Source organism: Octopus sinensis, linkage group LG26, assembly GCF_006345805.1.
Source record: "Octopus sinensis linkage group LG26, ASM634580v1, whole genome shotgun sequence".
Lineage (NCBI taxonomy): Eukaryota > Metazoa > Mollusca > Cephalopoda > Octopoda > Octopodidae > Octopus > Octopus sinensis.
This window is the reverse complement of record NC_043022.1, coordinates 17,426,218-17,451,903: the sequence shown is the minus strand read 5'-3', so window position 1 is coordinate 17,451,903 and position 25,686 is coordinate 17,426,218. Positions and strand designations below refer to the sequence as shown.

At 37.3% G+C, this 25,686-nt stretch overlaps 1 protein-coding gene across 5 annotated transcripts in view; it reads left to right on the top strand.

The window, feature by feature from the left end:
- LOC115224720 (GRB10-interacting GYF protein 2) overlaps positions 1-25,686 on the top strand; it is a 136,924-nt gene that overhangs the window by 64,104 nt on the left and 47,134 nt on the right. For all 5 annotated transcript variants that reach the window (XM_029795589.2, XM_029795588.2, XM_029795586.2 and 2 more), the window contains 7 exons: positions 3,340-3,492; positions 4,820-4,905; positions 6,009-6,128; positions 7,828-8,223; positions 15,457-15,547; positions 17,117-17,218; positions 22,305-22,369. In XM_029795589.2, coding sequence (XP_029651449.1) covers positions 3,340-3,492; positions 4,820-4,905; positions 6,009-6,128; positions 7,828-8,223; positions 15,457-15,547; positions 17,117-17,218; positions 22,305-22,369 — 1,013 coding nt within the window. The remainder of the gene's footprint in view (positions 1-3,339; positions 3,493-4,819; positions 4,906-6,008; positions 6,129-7,827; positions 8,224-15,456; positions 15,548-17,116; positions 17,219-22,304; positions 22,370-25,686) is intronic.

The following is a 25,686-nucleotide window of genomic DNA, read 5'->3' as shown; positions in this document are numbered from 1 at the left end:
CCTCCTCACCGGCAAGCCTATCGCATCATCGACTCCTTCACCTGCACCTCCAGCAATATCATCTATTGCATCTCCTACTCTCTCTGCCATTCCCTGTACATCGGACAAATGGGACGCTGCTTGGCTGACCGGTTTGTGGAAATAATAGTTTAGCACACTAATTTGGACAGAATTATCGTATTTTATAAAAATGTGATGGATCATATCTGAAAGTAGCTGCAGGTGTTGTGAAGAACGAATTTCTACATGGTCTGTTTCTCAGAGCTATTCTATTGGACCTCTGCCTAATCTGATGTGCTAAGCATTATGTGCTGCAGCATGTCTTTGATGATCTTGGAAAAATCTCATCTCTCTTCTCTCTTGGAACTCCATCTGATGTACTGCAGCATGCATTTGGTGATCTTTGTAAAGTGTCATGTCCCTTATCTCTTGAGACTCTCACCTTTGGTTTTCTGCACTCCTCCTTGCTTTATAGATGTTTCCAGAGAGATCACGTTTTTTCCTTTGCTGGCATATTTTTTTCAATATTTTAAACAAAAAATTATGAACACAGAAAAATAAAATACATTAATCTCTATTTTTGTAAGCAGTTGTATGTATGTAGTGTGTCTATATTTTAGTATGCAGTGTAAATTAACCAAATATAAGCAAATTGTAAATACCTTGCAACTGCTGTGACAGTTATGAACTGTTTATTGAACAGTAGATGTGTATTTTCATATAACTTGAATTGTTTTTTGTCGAGAATTTCATTTCCAGCCATTCTCGTTACATATGTATGTGTAGAGGTATGTGTGTGTTTAATAACATACGTAACAGGTGCGGAAACACACACACACACACACTCAGACACATTCATATACAAGATGTGATGATATGCACACATAAACTCTCACATACAGTTATATACATATAGTAAGAGAGACACAGACAGACATACATTCACGCATATCAGTCGTCACATGTATATGTATGTGTAGATAGATGTGTGTGTGTTTAATAACTTACCTAATGTGGAAACACACACAGAGTCAGAGATACATACACATTCAGAGACACATATGCACTCATATGTGATGTGATATAAAATGCCCTTTACTATCTCATACATATCAAACGCACCAAATTTCACACACAAAAGTGAATGAATAAAAGTAAAGCAATATTATAGTTTTATCACATTAGAATTAATAGTGAACGAATAAAAGTGAAACAATATATCACACAAGGAAGTCAATTTGTAGACAGAAATTACAAATCCAATTTTAGTGTATAAAGCTGTAGAAGAAAATAGCTTGAGTGAAAAAACTTGAGCCACACATGAATACTCTGTGGCATGGTTGAATTCTCATTGGTTAGTATGGCTGTATCACAACAGTTTTCGATAGAGCGAGAAATGTAAATAGTGTATTTAAATAGATGGAGTGTAAAATTTTTTAAATAAGTAATGTAGAGAGAAGGTACAAAATAGCATGACGACAAAGATATTTATGCATGCCTAAACTGAAATATACTGAAGTCAGTTTTCAAAGAGAGAGTGAGTGAAAGAAATATAGACTTAAAGAGAGGAAGTATTGCAGAGGGTGAAAGTGAGAAAAAGAAAGAGAAGAAATAAATAGAGCGAGAAAAGGGAGAAAATTGATTGAAAACTGCAGTTTTTGGAGAAACTCCTTTTCTCCTGGTTGGTTTCTTGCATTACGTGAGAGCTTTGGGCAAAATGTAATAGTGCATGACCATCTTTGGCATATAAGTAATGTGTGTGTAAAGTTAGGTGAAAATCAGTTGAAAACTAGAAATGCATGCATACATACTACACACACACACACACACACTCATCTTTTGTTTTATATATATGTATATATATCATCATCATCGTTTAACGTCCGTTTTCCAGATAAATGTATGGGGAGAAAGATATTGAAAAACAAATACATGTGAAAGTGATAAAGAAATGAAGAATGTTGTCTTGCGATGTGCTAGAAACAACAGCCAAATCTTCCTTAAATCACTCATTTTTCCCTTAGTAAATATTAACAATTTTTTGTTGTTTTTTTTTTACTGAAAAAGCTCCTCCTATGGTTTTGAAGTGCAAAAAATAAAAATTGGCCAAAATAGGTCTGGAGTGGGATGATGAGGGAAGAGACATAATAAGACAAAAAAATTCTAACCTTTTTCATACAAAGATGTTCCCTCTCTCCAATCATTTCAAAGGCTGCAGTTAAAAAAAAAAATGGGGAAAATCCCCGTCAAAACAGTAGTTCTAACTTATTCAGTTGGTCTTCCTGATCTGAAACGCTGTTTTACCAAAACTCCTCTCCCCAACCCCCCTGAAAAAATTCCCCCCGCAAATTTCTTTATAATCGTAATCTATGCCTTTTCAAAAGGTATGTATAAACTTTCATTAAAAGATTTTCCTGAAAAGTTAGAGAAAAAATGTCGGATTGTGTGAATTTTCTGAAACTCATCTCTCCACCCCCTCAGAAAAATTCTTTCCCATAAATCCCTGTATACTCTGAAGCTACAGTGTGTAAGTGGTATTTGTAGAAAATTTTGTTAAAAAGTATTAATTTTTCTGGATGTTATGAGGCAACAACGTGGGCAACATCTGTAGTTATGCCCTTCTATTTATACAAAGTTTTTCGTTTCATGTCTGTTTCATTCATTGTTTGCAATGTTCTCTGCCCCTCCCCCCTCTGTCACACACACACTGTTGAATTGAAATCTCTATGTTGCTTTGAGGGGAAGGTAAAACTTGACAAACTACCTTGATGTTTGTTAGAAAAGAGAGATTATGACATAAAATAATGAAAGCAATCTTTACTAAGCAAGTGAACACTATTATACGAAAAAATAATTTGATGTAAAATATTAAAATTATTAGAATTGGGAATCGAATGGGAAAATATCTAGGGGCTCGTAGAAAACCACTTGGATGGGGGGTAGTCTTATTTATTCTCATTGTTTTGAATTAATCATGTATCATCTCATAGCTCTGAAATTTCGATGAGGTGATTGTATTATTTTTAGAATGACATTGTTGGGTTGGTGTGAGAAGCCAGATCTGACTGATTTGAACATAAAACAGAATATTTTGGCCTGATCTGGCCAGTTTAAATGCTAAATGTTTAAGTCATTGCTTTATTTTGTAGCCAGTTATCTTGTTGGCAAACGTATGAATTTTCATTAGTTTTAGTATTCCAGCTTGCATATTTATTGGCTTCTTCATATACTTGTCCATAATTAGTTTGCTTTTAATAGAATTTAATTTGGTAGATCAACTGCATTCTTCTGTTCCAATATTATTTGCTATAAAATGTTTTGCTTTTATCTTGTCTTTAGCTTCTCAAAGATGGCGAGGTTTGGATTCTGAACGCACTAAAAGCACTACTGGTATAGGTTTCTTCAAAGACAGGCAACACACATTTGACCGTGACCGGGACAGACCAAGGAGCTTTCAGCGCAGCCGAAGCACTGAGATGTGGGATGATGGAGGTAAGGAAACAAACTGACAGAATGAATGGCAGTTAATTGCAGACAGTATGGTTGTTCTTTTGGTGAGTCTGGAGTATTTTAATCAAAGTAACCTAACCTGCTCTAGTTGGTATAGAGTTGCAAATTTAATTTAATCATAACATAGCAACTAAGATGGATATCTTTTGCTTTGAAATATTTCATCTAAATTCTCAAGACTAAGAAGTGGAGAAAAATTTTCAAGTTCTACTTTTGACCCTCATATCTAATATCCTTTCTACACAAGGCCTGAAATTTTGGAGAAAGAGGCTAGTTGATTACATTGACCCTAGTATGTAACTGGTATGTATTTTATTGACCCCAAAAGAGAAGGAAGGCAAAGTTGACTTTGGCAGAATTTGAATTAAGAATTGAAAGATGGATGAACTGCTGCTAAGCATTTTGTCCAGTGTGCTAATGGTTTTGCTAGCTTGCTGCCTTACACCATACATAATATCGTGATACAGGATATGCACACATATATATATATACAAGTGAGTTCAATAAGCATGAATGAATAATAGACCTTATATCACTTTTGACAATCAACAAAGCTACTGATTTATTGTATTTGCACAGACACTTGTACTTTTAACATAATATGGCAGAGTTAATTTCACTCCATGCATAACATATAAATAAATCATTTCCTAATATCTTATAAATAACAATTACTTAAAATAAAGCTGCATTACAACTGTAACTTGTGCCATGATTTCAATCCTGATTTTCATTCAACTTCTGCTGTTGATGCTAATTACAAAAGTATTAATGACACCAAGTTTTGTACTGTTTTCTCCTAAAATAGAAGGTTTTTGTACCTAGTTAAGTAAACCAATAAATTTATAATTTGAACACTTCCATTATTTCCAATGGAAGTGACTATATTTATTGGCATTTATCTTCCTTGTTATGAGGAATGAGAACTGTAACCCCAGACTCATTTGAGCTCTGAAAGCAGAAGAATAACATACATTGTGATGTAATTCAATCCAACTCTGTACCATCTGAATAAGTCTTGACACTCATTCAGCCTGCTAGAAATAACAAAATATCTCTTGTATTACATTAACAGCTTAAGAAAGGAAAACTTATTGGATAATTTGGCTCCGTACATTGTTTGAAAATGAGGGGGAAAGAAAAAGAAAGTGATGGCAATGGCTGGAGCACCTTTGATCCCCTGGGTCCAAAAACAATAGGTTTATCTTCTCAGTAAAATTATATTCAAATAAAAAATGTGTGTGTATGGATACCAGCTCACAGTTTTTAAAGATGTGTATGGAACTCTTTATTTAATTTTCTTGTTTAGATATGCCTGAGTGGAGTGTTCCGAATGATGAAGATTACAATGAAACTGGTACATTTGACTCAAATGGGATTTTTGTTTCAAATAAAGTGAGTTTGTGCTTTTAATTATTGTAATATTCTTGTTTCTGTGGTCTATTAGTTTTCTCAGTGTGTTAGCCAACTCAAATGGAGACATGTAGAGACAAAGGGAGAAGCGACAAAGAAGGAAATGGAAATAGTGGGAAAAAACAAGAAAGAGAGTGGGTGGGTGGGGTTTTATTGTTCTGCATTTGCAGTTCAAATTGCTGGTTCAGTTGAAATATTTCACATAATGAAACAATGTCCTGATCTATAAATTTATGCATCAAAAGATATATTGATAGGTGGTTAAATTAAAGTGACATAACATTAGTTAGGAAATAGCTGTGGATATTATACTTCTTTTACATGTTCCAGACCAAAGGCTATGGCCATGCTGGAGCACTGCTTTTTTTCATTAGGTTTAAATGCTTATTGGTACTATGAGAGCAGACAAACATGCATTGGTAGATGGGAAAGTAGACATTCAAATAAGCTGATTTATCCTGTTGAATTGCCATAGGGTCTGCTACATATTGTTATTCATTGTTTGTGTTTTGTTTTCCTTTCCAGAAGATTGTCTTTGTTAATTTAATTTTCTTTGTTTTGTTAAGCTGACCTAATTATGAGTGATTAGTCAACTCCCTTTTGTTGCTTGCTTACAAGCAAGGAGATTCTTGAACAATATCTGCAGTGGTTTTGTGAGAGCTTTGTGGCATCTCTTTAAAAGAACAGCAGGAAGACCATGTGTGGCTATTGCTAAATTCATCTCATCAGTAGCCAATATTACATTTTCCTTGATCTTGATGTAATTAATGGTTACCTCTTTCTTGTGTGGATCTGTGGTGTTGAACAACTCAAGTTTGCTTATTGCCATATATCCTTTGCTTTTTCTCACAAGATCAGCACTCAGTGACTCATTTTCTTTAAACAGTGGCTTTATGTGTTTATATATATATATACACACACACACACACACATATATATATATATATGAGAGAGAGAGGGGAAGGTGCTAAAGGAAAATACTTTAATAGAATAGTTGCATAACTTAGCTTGCATATTGCCAGGATGGAAAAATGCATACCAAACCAAATTAATTATCTAATTTTAATTTTATTTTGTTTCTGAAGGATCCAATGAAAGATGTTTCACTCAAAGGTCACAGAAGAGAAAAGAAAGAAATCCCACCCATTCATGATGACCACTGGGAAGATCAGCCTGAGACAAAAGCTTCTTGTGAAATGAAAGGGGTGAGAAGAAGCCTTTGTTGTTTTGAATATTTTCCATTAGAGGACAAGGAGGCTGAACCATGCAGTACCCAATTTACTATAAAATCTTTAGAATTGATGTGTAGAGTTCTATCGAATTTATTTGGGGAGTTTGATCAAATCCAACACTACCACTCTAAAGCTTTACAATAATCTAGATGCTATCTCTAATGCTTTGTTAAAGATTGAAATGCAAAAAGACAAAGTCTTAAAAAATAATTGAGGAAAGAACACCACAAAATCTAAAGTCATCAGTGTGGTATGTTATTAACTAAAATCATTTCATCACTTCAAATGCTGTGACTTATTTCCTATTAAAATCTGCTAACACAGAGGCAATGATGGTTAACCGACACCTTTGGCATTAAGCTGTGCTTGAGAAGAAGACCCATCAAACCAAGTAAAATCACAGTCATGGCAGATACTGGTGTCACACAGATGGCACCTGTGCCAGTGGCATGTAAAAGCACCCATTACACTTTCAGAGCGGTTGGCATTAGGAAGGGAATCCAACCATAGAAACCATGCCAAATCAAGCTGGTGTCTGGTGCAGTCTTCCAGCTTGCTAATCCTGGTCAAACTGTCCAACCTATGCCAGCATGGGCAAAGGACGTTAAATGATGATGATGGAATAAGCTATTGATAACACTTTCATGCTTGAAGCAAAGTTGTTAAATATTTGCACATAAGCAATCTCCAGGGATAAATGTTTACCATGCTTTATCAGCAAAAATATGGATTAAATGCAATTTAAGATGTATTTATCATCATCATCATCTGTTTTCCATGCTGATATGGGTTGGATGGCTTGACAGGAGCTGGCAAGGCCAGGGACCATACTAGGCACAATAATCTTGGTTTCTGTGGCTGGATGCCCTTCCTAATGCCAACCACTTTACACAGTATATTGGGTGCTTATGTGGCACCTTGCTTTTATAAAAATAGATTCTTTTCAGTTCCCAGCTGGCTTACTAGAAGTAGTCAATAGGTTCTGTTACCTGTGACGTAATTTGCAGGGGAAACAACTGTTCAGAATGTTTAGTGGTCAGGATACGAATGGGTGGGAAAAAGTTCAGTGAACCTCTTCCAGCAGCAGAAGTTTTCTCCTTCAGAGTGGAGGGCAGATTGTATCATGCTTGTGTTTGAATTGTAATGATGTCTGGTGGTGAGACATGGGCCTTGAATGCAGGCGACTGGAAAGGAATGAGGCAAGAATTCTCTGAGGGATGCGCAATGACTGCATGCATGGATTCCAGAGTACAAACATACTGAGAGAAAAACTTGATTTAAGAGAAATCCATCAAATGGTTCTCTTTCTTTTTCTTCCTTTTCTCTTTTTATTCAGTGTCAAATCATGTGCCTGTTCCACTTATTAACTTACATTTTCTTTTTCTTTCATTTGCTACTGGCTGTGTCTTGATGTCCATTAGACATGCACACACCTGCACTTGTGCTTGCTTAAGAATGCGCAAGACTGATTTTATAATTTATAGATTGGGAGTAAATAGATGGTTAGGTTGTTTTCTAGTAATTGTTACTATTGAGTTTCATATTTAGTTGGTGTAGCTTTACTTTTCTTCCACTTTTTAATCTGTCCTAAAGTCAGTGTAAGTATATGAAATGTAACAGGAAAATGTTCAGGGCATTTTATTTCACTTTTTTTTTTCACTGTCTTTCCTAGGCTGATACAAGGAAGGCTCCATTAGAGAATCAGTCTGTTAAAAGTTCAAGTGAGCCAGTGGAAGCAGTCATCAGTATAAGTGAAGAAGCTAAGAAACTGCGAACTAGTCCCATTGTAAATAGTGTACAGAAATCACCCAGCAAAACAGCACATTCTGCTGTGAACATGAATCCTCCATCACCGGCCTCAGATCCTGTGTCCCTGAAGAACAAAGTCATTGTGGCTGTGCCACCCATGTTAACAAAAAACTGCTCCATGATAGATTCTGATGTCATGTGCCCTCCACATTTAGATGTAATATCTAAAGACAATAATTCTGGTGCTATCTCTGATGAAGATACCCTGGACAGGCTGAAAAAGACTGCAGAAAACATTGTTGCTGATGTTACAAAGGAAGTAAGATTGTATTTTATGAATTGTTACTGTAGTTTTGGATATTATTTACTTTGTCTTACATTGTTTTGTTAATTACTATCTGTAGCATTATGTGAAAACATTGAGTCCTCTGCTTATAAGTATTAGCCTATAGACAAACAGCTTAAAATTTATTATAAAATGTGGGTAAAACAACTTTATTAGAGGTGTAAAATACATCTGTGATTGAATATTGATTCCTGGAAATTATGGATAACAACAGTCTTAACTCTTCAGAAGTTATTTTAATACATGGAAGGCTCTATTGGAGAATCAGTCTGTTAAAAGTTCAGGTGAGCCAGTGGAAGCAGTCATCAGAATAAGTGACAAAGTTAAGAAACTCCCAACTAGTCCCATTGTAAATAATGTACAGAAAACAGCCAGCAAAACAATACACTTTGCTGTGAAGATTGTTAATAAGAATCAATTGTCCTTTTAACAAATAATGGTGCAGAGGTCTTTCATAAATTTATTATTCAGTTTGACGGGTAACTTAGACGTATAAGACTTGATAAGAAAAATAAAATGAATTTGAATCAATTAAATCTGGGAAATTCATCAGCCAGTTCTTACTATGATAAAATAGAATAGTATCAAATTACAAAAATGGAGGTTGAAGATACATAAAGGAAAATATGCTGTAAAAAAAGATTAATTGTACAAAAAAAAAGTTCTTTTCTTAAAATGGCAACTTCATCAACTAATTTATCAATTAGAGAAAAGTAATTTCTTTAAAATGAGTTTTCTAGTTTACAGTCTGCTTCTGTGCCTTCCTTTACAGTGAAATTTCCTATGATAAATTTTCCCACAGCAAAAATTTTATGGCAAATTTTTCAGACATGATAGATGATGATATTACCTGCTATTTAAGATGAAAGAATTTCATGGCTTCTAAATTTACTAGTTGCAAAAATGTACTTATTGAATGACTAAGGCTGTATTCATTGAAAGAACCACCTGGACAACCTATTAATGACCTTGTCATTTCTCTTGGACAATTAATCAAAATGTAAATTTCCTATATCACTTGCAGAAGAGGCCATTAAAAATGCTTTTAGTCACAGACATAACAAGGTAAACAGAAAGTAGATTGCCATAAATTTGTCTCATAAACCTGGTAAAATTTTTACATTGTAAGATATTGTTTTTACAACCCAGTTGAAGAGTCCACTAGTAGAATTATGGATAGCATTTCGCCCAGTGACCCTAATTTTTATGTTGCTGATGTGGAGAAATCATCTTTAGTTCAGGCTAAAACTTGTCTTTGCTATGGCATGGTCAGATAGGTTGGTGAAGTTCCAGTTGTTCGTTTTGGCATGGTTTCTAAAGCTGGATGCTCTTCCTAACACCAACCACTTCAGAGTGTAGACTGGGTGCTTTTTATGTGGCACTGACACAGGTGCTTTTAGCTGACACCAGTACAGGCACTGACATGGTGACACTCAAGAAGAAAACTTATTTTTGACACTGGAGATAGATACAGTAAATGGCAGCTTATTGATAGATTTGGTGAATGACTGGCAGAATCTAATTATCTATGGGCAACAAAAACTTGTGGCTTCACTTCATCATCGGTTAACATCTGCCTTCCATGCTGGCATGGGTGGGATGGCTTGACAAGAGCTGGCGAGACTTCTGTAATTGTTTTTACATGATTTTTACAGCTGGATGCCCTTTCTAACACCAGCTACTCAGTAGAGTGGACATAATGCTTTTTACATTGCACAAAGCACAGGTGTGGTCAGTTTTAGCAAGGTTTTTACAGCTGGATGCCCTTCTGAACACCAAACACTTTACAGTGTGGACTGGGTGCTTTTAAGTGGTACCTGTACTGACAGGGTCACCAAGTACTTGCAAGACAAAAAGAAAACCTTTCAAGAGGGAAGGAACATTAGAGGAGGTGATCTTGTATCAGATGATGAAATGTTATAGTGAGACAGAGACAGAAGCAGGTGTCTTGCTGTAAAGCAAGTACAAGGTTACCTGGCTGGAGAGAGAGAGAGATCAGGAATGAAGACAGAAACAGTTGTGCTACCGCAAAGGTAATATATGGTTACCCAATTTAAGGGAAGTGCAGGAGAAGGAGAGAGAGAGTGAGTGGGTGACAGCAGGATAGAGATGGTGGCAAAATGTTGGACATACTCACAAGGGACGGGGGATCAGAATATAAATGGGATGGTTGAGTAAAGGAAGAGGGAGATGTAAATGGTGGGAAGTGCCAGGGCATATCCTTCAGGTTTGAATGCCATAAAATAAGTGGCAGGATATTGTGAAGGGAGTGTGATTAAAGAGTGCGAAGGTAGGTAGTGAGTAGCGAAAACCTGGGTATATATAGTCGGTGTGTGTATGTGGGGCTACTGGATTGCAATGATAGAGGAACAGGGCCATGAGCTAGGTATAGTGTATGAAGGAGGAAATGTGAGGAAGAGAAGAGATGTAGATTGGTTTGTTGGGGTAAGGTGTGTGAAAAGTTTTCTTGTTATGTATGTGTGGAACACAGGTCGGAGGCTAGAGGATAGCAATGATACAGTGAGACAGGGCATATGGGTGGAATACACCGGTTGGTGGGTTAGCAGAGAGCAATGATACAGTGGCACAGCGCCAAGAGGACAGGATTGGGGAATGGGAGGTAAGCACAATGCATGAAGCGGAAATGTGAGGAAGAGATGTAGTTTGGTTTGTTGTGGTGGGGTGTGTGAGAAATTTTGTTGTTAAGTATGGGTGGGACACACAGCGCTTCTAGAACTCAGTTTCACTGACGTGGCCACATCTTCTCAAGAACCTCATGTCAAACAGAATATCTTTTGAGATGATATGAGATTTAATACCAACCTTTTTCATAATGTTCCTTATCATTAAATGAGGATGATAGCAGTGGTAGCTGATGTTGTTTGAACCTGTTGATGGAATTAATCTTCAAGATTTTTATTGTTCATGGATTATCAGATTCTGCCATCTTGGTAGTCTGTGCAAATCCCAATTTCAGTTTCTTTAGATTGAATTTAAATGTAAATTTCCTGTCTGCTGTATTTCTTGATCTCATATTTAGAATTATGTATGACACATATACAAAACTTTGAATACTCGCTGACACAAGCTTAGGAATTTCTGCATATGTTGCTCTACTCAGGTTCATCCTTTTGATGACCATAGATTCATTAAAGTTGAAATTAATAAAAAGCTGCCTGATGAAATATACCTTCAAAGGTATATTGAACCAGCCAGGATCCCTGGTCTGGTGGTACGTAAAAAGCACTATCCGACTCATGGCGTAAAAAGCACTATCCGACTCGTGGCCGATGCCAGCTCCGCCTCGTCTGGCTTCCGTGCCGGTGGCACATAAAATACACCAATCCGACCATGGCCGTTGCCAGCCTCGCCTGGCACCTGTGCAGGTGGCACGTAAAAAGCACCCACTACACTCACGGAGTGGTTGGCGTTAGGAAGGGCATCCAGCTGTAGAAACACTGCCAGATAAGACTGGAGCCTGGTGCAGCCTTCTGGCTTCCCAGATCCCCGGTCGAACCGTCCAACCCATGCTAGCATGGAGAACGGACGTTAAACGATGATGATGATGATGATGAAAGGCATCATGAAATCCTTAACCTTTTCTTTACTATATTTCTAACCAAAATACATCCCTTGTTTGTTTCTAAAGTAGATGTGAATTTAGTCTGATTTTGTAAAATGGCTTCTTATTTTATTGACATGTGATTTTTGGAACACAATTTAAAAAACACATTAGCAATAATCATATTTACTATGTACCAAACTAGATATTACCACCATTTAATACCTGGTGTACTAACCAAGTAATAAATAACTCATTATTTGATTCAACTGGTCTACACCACTTACATACTTGTTCTATTTGAGGTTCACAAATGGGGTGCCATGTTCATCCATGTGTGAATAGAAAATTGATTTGTCTCTTATCTCAGGATGTGGTCACTAGCAAATCTCCTTTCTGCCATTGGATCATTTCATTTATTTTGTTTTAATTTTACTTTCTTTTTTTTTAAAATATCCAAATGGCATCCTTTTCCGACTTGCAATCACTGCAGCACATGTTTCTGTTGCTACAGCTTCTAAATCCTCTGCAGGTTTGACCAAACTGAAAAACTTGTCAAAAGATAGTATACACCCTGGACCCGAGGCCATGTTGGCTTACATTGTTGTCTCTTCTTGTCTGAATAGAAATTGAATCCACAGCACTACCCAGTATTCACTTCACATATTTGATCCAAACTTTGATCCCCCACTTTGAGGGTTTTCCTGGCATATATTGTCAGAAATGCACTCAACCCTTATAACCCACCATGCTCTCCTTGATGGATAGGTATCTCCCAGGTTTGTAGAATGTTTTATATGCATTTTGAATGCAGTTAGTAAGGAGTGGGGTCTCATTCTAAGCAAGGGACCAAGATTTGTAGAAAAATTATTTCCATATTTCTTGAGAAACATTCAGTAACAGTCATCATCATTATTTAGCATCCGCTTTCCATGCTAGCATGGGTTGGATGGTTTGACTGAGGACTGGCGAACCAGGCTCCAATCTAATCTGGCAGAGTTTCTACAGCTGGATGCCCTTCCTAATGCCAACCACTCCGAGAGTGTAGTAGGTGCTTATACATGCCACCGGCACGAGGGCCAGTCAGGCGGTACTGGCAATGGCCACGCTCAAATGGTGTTTTTTACATGCCACCAGCACAGGTGCCAGTCCAGTGGCATTGGTAACAACCTCGCTCAAATATTTTTTCATGTGCCATCAGCACAAGTGCCAGTGAGGCACCGCTGGTAACAATCACGCTCGAATGGTGCTTTTTACGTGCCACCAGCATGGAAGCCAGTCATCGAATTTGATTTCGATTTCACTTGCCTCAACAGGTCTTTGCAAACAGAAATTAGTGTCCAAAGAAGGAAGGGTACGCATAAGTGGGCTGGTTATACCCCTGGCATAGGCCATGAGGTTATGGTCTCACTTGGCTTGCTGGGTCTTCTCAAGCACAGCATATTTCCAAACGTCCTGGTTACTAGTCATTGCCTCGGTGAGGCCTAATGTTCGAAGGTCGCACTTCATCCCAGGTCTTCCTGGGTCTACCTCTTCCACAGGTTCCCTCAACCGCTAGGGTGTGACACTTTTTCACACAGCTATCCTCATCCATTCTTGCCACATGACCATACTAGCGCAGTTGTCTCTCTTGCACACCACATCTGATGCTTCTTAGGTCCAACTGGGCATCCACTTAGCCCTGATCCTGAAGTCACTAACTACCAGTTTATGTTGTGGGGTACATTCTTCGCCTGGAAAGGTTTTGGCATTTATAAGCAGCCATCTTTCCCTTTTTCTGGTGAGGATGTAGTCAATTTTGCTAGTGTGTCTGGCAGGTTTCCTGAAGTTAATATTGCAAACCATAAGGCTATTTGCATCGCAGAACTCCAGCAACCTGGTTTCCTCCACATTGTGGTAAACAAAACCGTAGCCTCCATGTACACCATGGAAGACCCCTGTATGTTGTCCAACATGTCCACCAGCCACAAAGAGATGGTCCCTTTCATTCGTCAACGAGGTAGTCTGCAGGAGGGTGTCATAGAATTGGTCTTTCTGTTCATTGGGTACCCCTGGCCGAGATAATGGTTGCTAACCCATGATGAAGCACTAATCTAATCTTAAGTATTCTGTCACATACTCTGACTACCTTGATTACCTTATCCACCCATTTCTCCGCAAGAAGTATACCCATGCCTGCAACCCCATCACTGTTCCCTGTCCAGAAAATCTTGTACCTGTGTTCTTTGCCTGTGAGGAACCTAGCAGAACCTCTTCTCCACCTTACTTCTTGGATACAGTACATATCGACACATCTCCATTCAAGCATCTCAACAATCTCACTAGACCTACTTTTCAGTGTGCCGATGTCGAGAGTGCCAACCTTGAGGGTGTGGGAGGTATGGGCCCTTGAGACCCTGGGACGGGGTACAGCAGCATCATGTACCTGAAAAGAAAGCTCACATTTGGCAGTATTCATAGACAAACAATAGCCTTAATATACTACACTATCATATTTTTGCACTATATGTTCACTACCTTACATAGGAGAGGCAACAACAGGGAAGACGAAACTATGGAAAATTATATTTACATGATGACATGGTTCTGAAATAGACAGAATAATGGCCAAACATAATGTTTATAGTATAAAAAAAGGTCACATTTGTGCAGTATCACTTGGCTGCCATAGTGGATCAGGTCTTCTACAGATAGAAATTGTGTTGAGCATATTTGTTTCCTCCACGATAGTTTCAAAAAAAAATTGAAAGTAAATAGTTGAATGGTTGAGCATCGGGAGGTAGACTGTATTGTGGACTAGTCTTTTCTGTGAAATCATGAATTGTGGTTGTAGTAGTAATGTTCAACCATGTTGCTGTAATGTTTTCTGTATCATTTCATTGTCAAAATCTTCCCCGTGTGACTAAGATTTATAAATGTCAATATGATTCGTCTGAAGACAAATCACTGTTTTCATAGGTAGGGGGTGCTCCGAAAGGGGTTTCAGGGAGAGCATCCCTGCCATCCTGAGCTAGTTTTCCACTACATTTCTTAAAAATTGTGGTAGAGACCTTGGTCTCAGGACCATTCATGTGTAGAAACTGAGGTTTGGTGTAAGCAAGGGTATGTTCGCCATAGAAAATCCAGCTCCAAAAAAGCCTCATGATAGCCTGCCTCCGTTGCTATGGCATTGAGGTAGATCAGGGACAAAGCCCAGATTTAAAACACTGGATGATAATGATGACATCATCAAGAGTAAAACTTTTGAAGTTAGAATTGCTACTTGCTGGTGCCATATCATTAAAAACTAAGATATACACTTGTATTCAAACGTTCAAAAAACCAAGAAGTCTCAAACATTTCACTGTATTTTTACTTGAATAAAGACAGGAAAGGCTTTATCTCACATTATCTCAAAGCTACAAGAATTCAATGATGTGATTTATTTTTTTTAGTGATATCATACAGGAATCAGATGGTTCAAACAAATAAAAGGGAATAATTTTTGGCCGGTCTAAGCTCTAAAGGGTTGAAGAAATAAATAATGGTGATGAGGTCTAGTGGATGTCTCTTACGTTTGTGTGTGTATATATATATATATATATATATGTTGTATTTATCTCTTACCCACTTTAAATTCCTTATTTTCTGTCTTTTTTTTTCAGGATGAAGAGCCAAAGAAGAGTGTGGAAACGCAAGTGGAGACCTCAAACCATGATGAATGGTTTTACCGAGATCCGCAGGGAGACGAACAAGGTTCATATTTTTACAGGCCCTTTTTGAAAATTTGTAATGATTAAAATATATGAACCATTAACGAGAATTATGTTAAAAGTATAAGAAAGTAATTCAGTGCTTTCCTTGAAATGCTCCTCAGGAATGCATGAATGTTATATTTGCATTATCTTCTACAAATGGTTGTGGTCTTGAGCTGAAGCCAGAAATTAGGAGGAGTGTCTCCTTAGGTAGGGTCATCTTTTACCTTTTAATTGTTTCAGTCATTAGACTGTATGCATGCTGGAGCATTGCCTTGAAGAGTTTTTAGTCAGTGAATCAACCCCCAGCACTTCTTTTTCTTAAGCCTGGTACTTATTCTGTTGGTCTCTTTTGCCAAACCACTAAGTGACAAGGAGGTAAACAACCCAACACTGGTTGTCAAGCTGTGGTTGGCTACAGAAACACACACACACACACACAATGGCTTCTTTTATTTTCTGAAGATACTTGCCATACAGTGAGACTGAACCCAGAAGCATGTGGTCGGGGAGCAAACTTTTTAATACACAGCCATGCCTGCACTGTACACACACACTCGCATATATGATGGGCTTCTTTCGGTTTCCATCGACCATATCCGCTCATAAGGCTTTGGTTGGCCTGAGGCTATAGATGAAGACACTTGCCTAAGGTGCCATGCAGTGGAACTGAAGCTAGAACCATGTGGTTAGGAAGCTAACTTCTTACCACATAGCCACACCTGCACCTGGGTTAGAGTAGTTGATTTTTAGTAAAGAAGGTCATGGGAGGATTAATGTTGAGGAGGATCCCAATATTTGTGAAGATGGAAATATTATGGAAATATTTTGTAGAGCAGAATTCGATGCATCTGGTGGGCCAGTGATTGTAAAATTAGTATCTCCCCACCCCCTGTCTATACTGTATAAAATGCTGTTTAGCTCCAGAATAGTCTTGATCAAGCAAACTATATATAATCAGACATTCCAACCATAACCTTCCAGTCTTGCTATGAATACTTTGGACAACATTATCCAATTATTGAGATAGTAAGGATTTGCTTGAAGGAGATTTGTCTGCTTATTCTGGCAGGTCCAACAAGAAGAAGCTGGCTTCCTTGTTACCAGCGAAATTTGAATACAGGTGTTGTTCTTATATGAGAGCCCTATTTGCATTATTATGAGCATTGTTTCAACTGGATTTTAGATATTTTTGGTATATTTGATACAGTTTTGAATATTGTGGGTGAAGGTAGAATTTCTAAGGATCACTTGTCAGTTGAAATCAATCGACTTAACGACCTTCAGAAAAAGCATAGATGTTATGAAATCTCATTTCTTTTCCCTATAAATTTGAATTTGTGCCTAAACAAGAGCATTCAAAATTGTAATCTTTTAATTGTTTTGTAGCTTAATGAACAATCAAATTGTCAGATTTTGGATCATTTCTCCAATGATAAAATTGTCAACAATTTTTGTTTATTTATTAAAACTTTTTTTTATTTCTTGATATGTTTAAAGTATTTTATATAAATACCTGTTTCTTATCTTTTGAAATTGACTGTATTAAGTTATAAATTTCCTTCTTCAGGGCCATTTTCCACAGAAGAGATGTCAGAGTGGTTTTCAGTTGGTTACTTTGCTATGAAACTCATGGTTAAAAGAAGCTGTGATGATTATTACCAACCTCTTGGTAGGAACAGTGAATTTAAAGATTATTTTTATTATTGTTTCTTTATTTTTTCATTTTAGTTTATTGTTTATGGTCAATCAAAGTTGATATATATAGAAGGCAGGGGCAAATAGTAAAAGTTTTGAACATTCACTAAGGGATGCATAGTACAGAAGTGACTGCAGCTGAGATGCATTTTACCCTCTTGTGACATGGTTTTTCTGTCTATCAACTTTTTTTAGGGTCTCATGTTGTGTATCCGTACCTATAGCATGAATGTAGTGGAAAAGTTAAATCATTTATTAAAGTACTGAAATTTCCGAAATACAACACATGATGTGGCTTGTTATTCAGCCTGATTGCACTGTCCTGCAAAGCCTGCTCTGCTTTGAGCAACACTAATAGAGATTGCTGGAATGTGTGCATAAATCTCCTCTTTGCTCTTCACAATATGAAATGTTCTGAATCCTTGAAGTTTGTTCTTCACAATCCAGGTTTCAACTCCTAGAGAAAGATGCTTTCCACATATGCCCTGAAGAACTCCAGCCATGTTGACGTTAACATACTGGATTGCCAGTAGTTATAGTAAAATTTGAATTCATGGCTTTATGGCCATAAGTACAGGTATCTTAATCTCACAGTAACTGTGTCTGAGTATTTATTTATTTTTTTTTTCTGTTCTAGTTTGAAGTTCTTAGAACAGTAAATTTTGGGTAGCAAGACTCTTGAGAACTCTGTTGTAAATTAAGAGGCAAGTGACAATTCCAGTCACCATGGTCATTTATATGGCTAATGCCTTCAGGACCATAATAATATAACTAGGCACAAAAATGGGTGAGGAAGATGAGAAGCTGTGATATTTGTTTCAATTCTTCATTCTCACTCTGACATATCGAAAGTGATGGAACACTTTGAATCTCTTTCCCTACTAAATGACTGCCAGCATGGTTTCTGTAGAGCCAGTTCTACTTGGCACTTGTTTTCTTATCTCACATATGAATTGCCCTTCTATCTCGAGAAAATCACTGAAAACATTGTTATGCTAGCCATCAGCAAGGCATTTGGTTATGTCTGGCACAAAAATCTCGTGGCTAGACCACTCTATGGGTTACACCTGATTCTTGTCCTGTGAATGAGGACCAAAAATTGCATCCTACAGAAAAGTCTTCTTCTTCATAGCCAGATAATATTTCAGCTCTGTGCAGCTATTGACTTTACGAGGCTTTGACAGAGACCCACAATTGAATACTACTCTCATATAAGGGACAAGTTGCTGCTACATATGAAAACATTCTCAAATTAAAGCTATGAAGGTGATTGGCAAGCACTAACTTAGCAACACATTCTAGTATTTAGCCAAAATATACAGTTTCCATTGCCTTTTCTATCGATCTCAGCTCTGTCCCTAGGGATAGACACATTTGATCCCCACCTTCCACCTTAATAGGCATGGAAGGCCTGAAGAAATTTTGTTCCCCCTTTACACCTGCATCTGGGAGCAAGGGCCCCTGGCATCTCTTGTTTTGCTATGCCTCTGCTTTCACCCAGGTTCACCCAACATCTATCTCGCATCTTGTAACACATTTTGTGTCTCTTCTTCCAGGCCCCACTAACCAGTTTCCCAATTTTTTCTCTCAAGGATGCAAACCTACTGTTACTTCTATTTCACAGACACTGAATTGCAACTGTTCAACTTCAACATGAATTACATCAACATCTGAGCTGGGGTTGGATACCTGCAAAGTTCTTTCTACCTAATTGAAACCAGAAACATTTTTTTAAAAAATCCTTTTGTTTTTTTTTCCCCTCTAAAATCAACAATACCAGTAATATATTGGGTCAGCTTCACTCTGTTGCACCTTTCAAAATTTCTGACCAAATCCCATTTTAAGAAATTATTTTCCTCAAAGTCTAAATCATCATAACCATCTCCTCCTTAGATATTTCTCCCTGCTGGCATAAGTTCTGCATACAATTTATTGCAGAACCTTTACATTCCCATGCATACATACACATATATTGTCTTTTGATTTCATCCTTTGTTATTCTTTATGTCAAATCCAGCACTCTTAAAGCTCTAACTCCCTGTTTCTTTCCATATCTTTTGTGTTCTTCTGATACCATGGGGTATTTTTCACATAATACCTTTTAACCCAACACTCAACCATTTACATCACTTATTTATGTAAATGCATGCATTACTATTGCATTCTATTCAGTCTCCTCTTTGCTCTCATTTGATTTACACTTCATGTTGATTAACATAAAGCATGCTGGCTTCTTTTAAATTTTAATTGCTATTCCATATTCAATACTCATCACTTATTAACATGCAGCATTATATTCTTTACACAGGCTACCTTCTCCAAAGACAGAAAATATCTTTGTTGCTCACTAAGATAAACCTTTCCACTTGATTTTTATTCTTGCTACTATATTATCAATGCTGTGATTCATAGTTGATCACTTTGTGAACTGATAAATTCATATAAAAATGCACTCTGTAAAGCAGTTGGTGTTAGGAAGGGCATACAACCAGACACCTTGCCAAAACCAAAAATTAGAACCTAGTGCAGCTCTCTAGTTTACCAGCTCCTATCAAACTGTCCAACCCATGCCAGCATGGAAAACTGATGTGAAATGATGATGATGCTCTTACTGTTATTCCTTCTTCTATATTTAGCAGTTAAGATCTGCTTCTCTGACCATTGCATTTTTATGTATCCATTGTTTGAATTCCACAATACTAAATAATTTACTTTCTCTTCATATAAAACAAGGTCACCTAATCTTTGCCAAGTTGACTTTTCAGGCTGTGGAATCTAGAACACTTTTTGAAGTTTGGGAGCTGCAGCTCTTCAGCATACAATGTAAAGGGAACTGTTTTGATTATATAAGTTTTCAAGGTCTTTCTGGTTGCTTCCTTAACCCGGCCGTATCTGGCCGAAAAAGTTTTTGGTTCATAATACCAACCCGGCCGAGAGAACCTATTGTTATTTAAATGTAAATTTGAACCCAAATCTCGTTGGTACATTCGTTAAAACATGCGATTTCACTTTGTAAATAGTTGGCTTATAGTATCCGACATTGCTTGACGTGATATCTCAACTCAGTGAATTTTGGGAGATTTTTTTTCCACATTTTTTTCGGCATCGATTTTTCTTCAACTTTGAAAATGGATAGGAGTTTCATGTTATCAAGCATTGATTCCGAATTTAAAGCTTTTCCAACGGAAAATAGGGAGATATCGAGAAAAAGAATGAAATAGGTACTAAAGCACGTGGTGTACAAAATAATGAATAGGATATTTTTTTATCTGAAAATGAAAGCAGCGATTCTGAAGAAACAAAGCGGCGATGGCGACAGCAAAGACGATTTTACATCGGAATGAAGTAAAAAACTTTAAAAATGTTTTTATTAACAATTTTTCTGAGGAGATAAAGTTTATCTATAGCCTTTCTTCGGAAGTGAAACCATTAGACTTTTATTTTTTTCAGTATGCTAGTTTGAAGTGATCACTTCGGAAACAAATTTATGCAGATTGTAAACAAACACAAAATGGGGGTTCAAAGTTTGGAAAATTTGTGAAGCAAATACTGGGTACTGTTGTGGATTTAGTTTTTTTACAGGGAAACTAATGTTAGTCAGCATGGTTTAGGGTACGATGTGGTCTGGAAGTTATTGTTTGAAGCGATCACTGCGGAAACAAGCTTACGCAGAATGTAAACGAACACAAAATGGGGGTTCAAATTTCAGAAAATTTGTGAATCAAATACTGGGTACTGCGTGGATTTAGTTTTTATACAGGGAAAATAATGTTAGTCAGCATGGCCTAGGGAACGATGTTGTCTGGAATTTATCACTTCCATACCATAACCAGGGCCGTATATTATTTTTTTGACTGATTTCTTTAGTTCAGTCAAACTTGCGGTGGATTCCAGCATTTCACTTTATTCCACCTTTATGGTACACCTGTTGTGCATTAAATTCAACTGATGATCTAGTGATGTGCACAATTCTTCTTTATCAAAATTTTGTTGCATACCCAATTGAATATTAGCTGATGATTCATTTTCTATGGTGATGTTTAAACAAAATTTTAATATTTTTACCTTTTGCTCAATTTACCTGGATTTACCTGTAATTAAAGTCACTTTGAGACAAAAGTTATGCAATAGAATTGATTAAGAACCCTTTCTTTAATTATGTTCCAAATATCACTTTAATATGTTGATAAGTAAAAAAGTTACAGTTATTTAATGAAACAAGCCTAAATTCATGATTATTTTAGAATTTAATTGAAACTCATGAGGGGTGTATTTTGGTCAGAAATATAGTAACGAAAGGGTTAAGCAAAAAAACTATAATAAATAGGAAACTTGTGACAGAAGCCTAGTAAACTCACTTATTCGCTAAATTCTCCTCTAACTTGTTACTAATCTTGCTATATATTTCACAATTTCTCAGTACTAACTTCAAAGCATGTAATCACATCAAAAACATACTCCAGGTTCATGAATGCAAATTTAGATTTTAGCTAGAAACTTCTCTTGCAATTAGCTCAATAGAAATGTGGTATTTATGGGTTCGTGTTATATCCAACCAGCATCTGTACTGTATTAGTTTTAACTCTCTCATCTACTTTCAACACTTGATCTACTGCTTGAGACTATTGTCATTGCCTCTCCCCATTCCACCTCCTTCACTTTACAACAGTTAAAAATACTACTGAAGGAAAGAATCTCCAAAGTTACTCCATCTCCTCATAAGCACTGGCCACTATTGTTCTCCCTAGTTCTGAAAAGAGAATAGAATACATTGATTAGGATTAAAAATCTAAAGCTGATTATCACCATGTCTGCCTTTATCTTCTTCATCACCGATAGTCTTATAACTCATTCTATCAGCTTTTGTTTTACAATTGCTCTTATAATTTGGAAAGCTTAGCAATGGTTCATTGTTAAATCCATTCACTTCTATGTCTCTCAGGTTATGCCTGAAACTCTTTCTGAACTTTTCTCTTTGTAGTAGAGCCAAAAGGTGTGAACTGATTTGCCAACAATATTGCAATATGTGCTGCTACTTGAATGTCCTCTTCTCTTTTCAGGTGAACTGGTAAAAAGATGTGGGAGGGTGCCTTTTCTTGCTGGGCCTCCTATCCCACCTTTCAAAGTGAGTTTTTTCTTCAATTTATGACTGAAAATATCAATTAACCCTTCACTCTTCACATTAATCTATCAAATGTAATGCTTATCTCTTCACATTCATTTTGATTTATTCAAGTTCAAGAGGGGTGGCCACAATATTTGCTTGTAACTTTGTTAATTTTCTACATACAGATTTGAAATTTTGTAAATGGCTGCTTATATGCCAGTGGTTTATAGTTATGTAATTTTAGCTGATCTTTCTGATTAAATTTGACTTTCATGGGCAGGTAAATTTAATTAACAGGTGTTAAAACAATAACATTATAAATAAACCCTAAAATTCATTTTCTTAATAGATCTTACCTGTTTGATTTGTTACTAAAATTATCCCAGCTGTCAACTGCCAACAATTTTACATTTTTCAAGATGAGGTACATTAATTTGAATTAATTAAAATACAGGTGTAACTGGCACAAGATTTTATTCTTTTTCTATATTTCATGCAATTGTTTTCATTGAAAATAAAGTACAAAACTATTTTACTAGTCAATATACCATCGGTTATGTACTCTTATACAATTTAGCGAATTTATTTACATAACAATGCATCTAATAAAAAAAAAAGCTCAGGTGAGATAAAGGTGACATCAGGTGTGTAACATACTGAAAATTAATATGTATTTCTCACTTTCACATATTATTTATAATAAAATAAAAAGGAATATATAAAATAATATAGTTAGTACACTGAAGAATTCAGGGTAGAGGCAGGTGTCCACCAAGGTTCAGTCCTCAGCCCCCTCTCATTTATCATAATCCTCCTGGCAATAATGGAGGAATTCAAGACAGGATGCCTCTGGGAGCTCCTCTATGCTGATGACCTTGCTCTAATTGCTGAGTCACTATCAGAACTAGAGAAGTTTCAAGTGTGGAAACAAGGATTAGAATCGAAGGGCCTTAGAATCAACCTAGCTAAAACCAAAGTCCTAATATGTAGGAAGGCAGGTAAACCACAAATCCCTTCAGGTATATGGCCCTGCTCAATCTGTAGTAGAGGCGTAGGTAGAAACTCGATAAGATGTACCCAGTGTAAGCTATGGACACATAAGAAGTGCACTAATATCAAAGGAAGGCTAATTGGGGGGAGCAATAAACAGTGAAAATGCGCAGAGAACAACTTCCGCCACATTCCAGGGAGAAAAACTAGAAGTAGTTGATAGCTTCCATTAGCTAGGTGGCCAAGTCAGTAGCGGAGGTGGGTGCGCTGAAAGTGTAGCTGCTAGAATAAGAATAGCTTGGGCAAAGTTCAGAGAGCTCTTACCTCTGCTGGCGAAAAAGGGCCTCTCGCTGAGAGTAAAAGGTAGACTGTATGAGGCTTGTGTACGAACAGCCAGGCTACATGGCAGTGAAACAAGGGCTGTGACTGCTGAGAACATGCGTAAGCTTGTAGGGAATGAAGCCAGTATGATCCGATGGATGTGTAATGTCAGTGTGCATACTCGACAGAAATGTTGAGAGAAATGTTGGACATATGAAGCATCAGATGTGGTGTGCAAGAGAGACAACTGCGCTGGTATGGTCATGTGGCGAGAATGTATGAGGATAGCTGTGTGAATATGTGCCACACCCTAGTGGTTGAGGGAACCTGTGGAAGAGATAGACCCAGGAAGACCTGGGGTGAAGTGGTGAAGCACAACCTTCGAACATTAGGCCTCACCAAGGAAATGACTAGTGACCGAGACTTTTGGAAATATGCAGTGCTTGAGAAGACCCGGCAAGCTAAATGACACCATAACTTATGGCCTATGCCAGGAGCATAACCAGCCCACTTATGCGTACCTTTTCCTTCTTTGGACACTAAACTCTGCTTGTGAAGACCTGTTGAGGCAAGTGAAATCAAAATCACATTCAATGACTGGCATCCGTACTAGCGGGGTGCAAAGAGCACCATATGAGTGTGATCGTTGACAGAGTGGCTAACTGGCTTCCGTGCCAGCAGCACATAAAAGGCACCATTCGAGTGTGATCGTTACCAGCGTCGCCTTACTGGCACCTGTGCTGGTGGCATGTGTAAAAAGATTTGAGTGAGGTAGTTGCCAGTATCGCCTGACTGGCCCCTATGCCGGTGGCATGTAAAAAACACCCACTACACTCTCGGAGTGGTTAGCATTAGGAAGGGCATGCAGCTGTAGAAACTCTGCCAAATCAAGATTGGAACCTGGTGCAGCCATCTGGTTCGCCAGCGCTCAGTCAAAATCGTCCAACCCATGCTGGCATGGAAAGCAGACGTTAAACGATGATGATGATATTTCTGTCATGAAACTGCTCAAAGCACCCTTTACGCAATGGAACTTTGCAAAAGGAGCACATATACAAAGTCTCAATTTGATACCCTTTTGCATTTTTTCTTTTTGGCAGCAAACACAGTCCGCAAACTTTTTCTTCCATGTATCTTTTCGACTTTATGAAAGTCAATATTTTTTCTGTTGACATCAGCCTCAGTTAATTTTGCTTTTCTTCCAGTTCTGTACTTTCTAGAAGAAAAGCACTCGCGTATCTGAGATGCAATATTAAATGGTCGTAGTCCTTTGGTGGTGGAGGTACCTTGTGGCTTTTTACATGTACAATATATGAATCTACTATAGTTAAATTAATTAAAAACCACAAAATGTACCTCCACCATTTCTTCCCAGGTCGACCAACTGGGTAATATGCCCGATATTGGTTGGATTTATCAAGCCACCCATATATTTGTTATAACAAATATTCACTAGGGGTTTCTCCTCAGCACCAACACCAGGTTGTTCATTAGAAGACAGAAATAAAATCAGTCTTTTGTCTTTGAAAGCATTAGCTAATAAATTTTCTTTTTGCATTTGTAAGATGTCCCCCTTTTTTTTTAAAATTTTGCTTTCATTTCACAGGGTAAAACCCTTACAGTTTCCCATAACAGTATTGCATGTGTAAGTACTTACATGGGCAAGATTTTCTACAAAAGTCACTGAAGGAAAAAAGAAGAAACAGTCAAAATAGAGGTGTTGGTACTGATGGTGAAATGTTTCAGTAAAAGACGATACTACATCATGTGCCAATCCAAATGGTCTGTTTCCATTATATTTTTTACCTGTGTAAACATCGCAGTTTACACAATATCCAGTCTCTGATTCACAAACTTCCTATACCTTGATCTCCCATTTAGTAGGTTTAGCAGGCAGGTACTGCTGAAAATGTACTCTGCCCTTATAGCCTATCATGGCTTCATCTACAGAAATATCATCATCATCATTGTTTGATGTCCGCTTTCCATGCTAGCATGGGTTGGACGATTTTGACTGAGGGCTG